This window comes from Colobus angolensis, unplaced genomic scaffold (genome assembly GCF_000951035.1).
Source record: "Colobus angolensis palliatus isolate OR3802 unplaced genomic scaffold, Cang.pa_1.0 Scaffold203, whole genome shotgun sequence".
In the NCBI taxonomy this organism is placed as follows: Eukaryota; Metazoa; Chordata; class Mammalia; order Primates; family Cercopithecidae; genus Colobus; species Colobus angolensis.
Genome location: NW_012115189.1, coordinates 3,997,546 through 4,001,954, shown reverse-complemented (window position 1 = coordinate 4,001,954; position 4,409 = coordinate 3,997,546). Strand labels below are relative to the sequence as shown.

Below are 4,409 nucleotides of genomic sequence, written 5' to 3'. Positions count from 1 at the left end.
CTAATTTTTGTATTTTTAGTAGAGATGAGGTTTCACCATATTGGCTAGGCTGGTCTTGAACTCCTGACCTTGTGATCTGCCCGCCTCGGCCTCCCAAAGTGCTGGGATTATAGGCATGAGCCACCGCCCCCTGCCTTGTGTGTGTATTTCTGTGTCACCAAATCTTCCTTTTATAAGGACACCAGTCATTGGATTTAAGACCCACCCTAATGCAATATGACCTTATCTTAATTTGATTAAATTTCTTCAAAGACACTATTTTGAAATAAGGTCACATTCATAGGATCTGGGTAGGCATGAATTTGGGGAAGATTATTAACCTATTACAACTTGGTACTGTTGTTACCCACATCTTACAGGTGAGGAAACTGAGGCTAAGACACATTAAGTAATTTGTCCAAGATGAGCTAACTGGTACAGATAGTCTTGTCTTATTGATCTTTTTAATCTTCAGAGCCTAGCATGGTATCAGATGTGTGAGTATTCAGTGTTTGCAGAAAAACTAAATTCTGTAATTTTTGTATGTTGTAGGACTATCTGGTATAACTTGAAGACAGTTACTCTGAGCTGTTTTCTCATCCTTGTTTGTTGAACCTGGAATATCTGGTTTCCCAGAGCAAAACTAGGAGAAGCTTTCAGCGTGGTTTTTCAACTCTTTTCTCTTTTCCAGGGAGAAGTTCACTTTTGCTGCTACACGGCCATCCTGTGTTCTCATTGAGCAGCTTGCAGTGTGTGTCAGCAAAGGGGAGCCTGTGTTGCTGGTGGGAGAGACTGGAACTGGCAAAACTTCTACTGTCCAATACTTGGCTCACATTACAGGTAATCCCTAGAGGAAATAAATCTGCCCCTAGACATTTCACACTGACTACTTTTTTTCCTTTTTTAAAAATATGAAATCCAAAGACCACAGAGTTTAAAAAGTGCCAGCACCCCACATACAATCTCTTTGCCTGGAACTAACTACTTTTAATAGATTATTATTAAATTATTTCTAATCTGTGCCTATGCAAATACATATACGAATAGATTTTGCTTTATTTCAAAACAGATATGGGATTATATTCTACATGTTGCATTATACCTCATTTCTTTTTTATTTTTATTCTTTTTGAGACAGAGTCGCACTGTTGCTTAGGCTGGAATGCAGTGGTGAGCTCACAGCTCACTGCACCCTTGACCTGCCAGGCTCAAGTGATCTTCTTACCTCAGCCTCCCAGATAGCTGAGATTACAGGCCTGTGCCACCACATCTGGCTAATTTTTAAAATTTCTTGTAGAAACGAGGTCTCGCTGTGTTGCCCAGGTTGGTCTCCAACTTCTGGGCTGTCATGATTCAGAACAAATGCACATTTGAAAATTTACCTTATTACCTTATATGCGCAGTGGCTCATGCCTGTAATCCTAGCACTTTGGAAGCCTGAGGTGGGAGGATTGCTTGAACCCAGGAGTTCAGGACCAGCCTGGCAACATCATGAGACCATGTCTCTACAAAAAAAATAAAGAAATTGGTCAAGTGTAGTGGTATATGCTGGTAGTCCCAGGTGCTTGAGAGGCTGAGACAGAAGGATCACTTGAGCCCAGGAAGTTGAGGCTGCAGTGAGCCATGATTGGGCCACTGCACTGTAGCCTGGTTGACAGAATAAGAGTCTGTCTCAAAAAATAAAGCCCCATGCCATATTCCCGCAGCCTTAAGGAGTATACTGGATATTATCGGTCTTTAAATTTTTGGAATAACACTTTTGCACTTTCTTTATAAAAGGCCACCGTTTGAGGGTTGTCAATATGAATCAGCAAAGTGATACTGCAGACTTGCTTGGAGGGTAAGTGTGGCTTAAAATTTTTTTCTTATTTTTGTGTTTATTACTTGAGGTAAGAAATACTCTTTCCTTAGTGTTACAACCACAGGTTTAGGGCGCTCTGTGCAATGCAAAAAGTTTTCTCAGATAAGGCTTTATTGGAGCTTTTGGCAGGGTACCAGGGAGGTAGCACAAAAGAGAGAATTCTGTGGCTGGCCCAACTAAGACAGTCAGGAAAGTAATTTTAAGGGGCTAAAGTAGGAACAAAGTAATATTTAAGCATGTAGAGGCAGGGAACTTCTGGCACTTGAACAGTTTGATAACATGTTTCTTCATGTGTCCCATGTCTCATTAGCATGGGTGTGATTTTTAGCATAGCAATGAAGCTAAGGCGAAGGATCAGTCATTCTTCTGGTCTTGTGTGTGTGCAGGAAAAAGGGTAAACTCCCTTGAGTAAGACTTAAGGTGTGAGTTGCCTATTTTAGTTTCCTCAGGGTCCCACCATCAGTGTGTGTAGTGCTTTGAGTAAGATTTATGGTGGGACATTGCTCATCTTAGTCTCTCTAAGACACCTTGAGCAAGATTGCACCTTACCCCCCAACCACAGCAAGGTACTTATTTGAATTTATTGAGGAGCTCATGGGTGTGTAGATGTTTCTCTTCATTTTAACGAACACTTGAGGCCCTTGTTCTCAAAGGTCATACGCTGGAAGAAGGAGAAAAAGCAGGCAAGTATATAATCAATTAATGTTTGTCTATATGGTACAGTTGATCTAAAGTGTAAGTTCTGGGCCAGGTGTGGTGGCTCACACCTGTAATCCCAGCACTTTGGGAGGCCTAGATGGGTGAATCACTTGAGGTCAGGAGTTCGAGACCAGCCTGGCAGACATGGTGAAATCCCATCTCTACCAAAAAATATGAAAATTAGTCGGGCTTGGTGGTGTGCACCTGTAGTCCCAGCTAGTAGGGAGGCTGAGGTGGGAGAATTGGTGAATCCGGGAGGCAGAGGCTGGAGTTAGCCTAGATTGTGCCACTGCGCTCCAGCCTTTCTACCTTGGTTTTATTTTACTTACATTTGGTTGGTTGTTTGAGGAACTTGACAATCTGTTCTTATTAATATATGTGATTTTTCATTTAAGCAGACATGTCTATACTGCTGTATATATTTATCTTTATTCTTTTTTTTTTTTTTGAGACGGAGTCTTGCTCTGTCACCAGGCTGGAGTGCAGTGGCGCAATCTCTGCTCACTGCAACGTCCGGCTCCCGGATTCAAGTGATTCTTCTGCCTCAGTCTCCTGAGTAGCTGGGACTATAGGCGCACACCACCACGCCCAGCTAATTTTTGTATTTTTGGTAGAGACGGGGTTTTGCCATGTTGACCAGGATGGTCTTGATCTCTCGTGATCCACCCACCTTGGCCTCCCAAATTGCTGGGATTACAGGTGTGAGCCACCGCACCCGGCCTCTTAATTCTTTTTTTGTTTTGTGGGAGGCAGGGTCTCGTTCTGTCACCAAGGCTGGAGTGTAATGGTGTGATCATGGCTTAGCACAGCCTTGAACTCCTGGGTTTAAGCAATCCTCCTGCCTCAACCTACCCAGTAGCTAGGACTACAGGCGTGAGCCACCATGCCTGGTCTATTTCTCTCTATTTTGTATCTATATGTCTTTAGGAATTTCATGCCATTAAGTAGTCCTAACATAAATGGCATTGATCTTGTACTAACTGAACATGGACTGGGTCCTTCTCTTCTGTCGTGAATTTGTAGTATTATGTTAGCCATTGCAAGTTGTTTTAAATATAGTGAGTAAACAGGAGTACATTTGTGATGCAAATTGATGACACAAAGAGGTTGGACTCAGAATATGATTAACTAGAATTTTGTTTTGGTGTCAACTTGGTGAATAGAATATATCTGTTTTTCCTTGTTAGTAGGTCAGCATCAGTTAGTAAAAGAAAATGCAACTTACATTTCAATTTGAAAAGATCACTTGAGCCTATGAGGTTGAGGCTGCAGTGAACTGTGGTCATGCCACTGTACTTGAGCTGGGATGAGAAAGCAAGACCCTGAACAGGATCTTGCTCTGTTGCCTAGGCTGGTCTTGAACTCCTGGCCTCAAGTAGTCCTGCTTCAGCCTCCCAAAGTGTTGAAATTACAGACATGAGCCATCGAGCCTTTTCTCAATTTTTGTATAATTGGAAATATGCCTTGTTTTCTGTACTCTTACGTTACTACAAAGATACATATATTTTTAATTATTATCCTTTAAGTTCTAGGGTACTTGTGTGCAACGTGCAGGTTTGTTACTTATGTATACATGTGCCATATTGGTGTGCTGCACCCATTAACTTGTCATTTACATTAGGTATATCTCCTAATGCTATCCCTCCCCTCTCCCCCCACCCCATCACAGGCCCTGGTGTATGATGTTCCCCTTCCTGTGTCCGAGTGATCTCATTGTTCAGTTCCCACCTGTGAGAGAGAACATGCAATGTTTGGTTTTCTGTCCTTGCAATAGTTTGCAATGTTTGGTTTTCTGTCCTTGCAATAGTTTGCTGAGAATGATGGTTTCCAGCTTTATCCATGTCCCTACAAAGGACAGGAACTCATCCTT

The 4,409-nt window shown here is 42.2% G+C and overlaps 1 protein-coding gene across 1 annotated transcript in view; it reads left to right on the top strand.

The window, feature by feature from the left end:
- The window catches only part of MDN1 (MDN1, midasin homolog (yeast)), a 205,712-nt gene that overhangs the window by 59,783 nt on the left and 141,520 nt on the right, over positions 1-4,409 (top strand). Inside the window, exons 13-14 of the mRNA XM_011941954.1 lie at positions 671-819; positions 1,759-1,819. Of these exons, the coding sequence (XP_011797344.1) occupies positions 671-819; positions 1,759-1,819 (210 nt within the window). The remainder of the gene's footprint in view (positions 1-670; positions 820-1,758; positions 1,820-4,409) is intronic.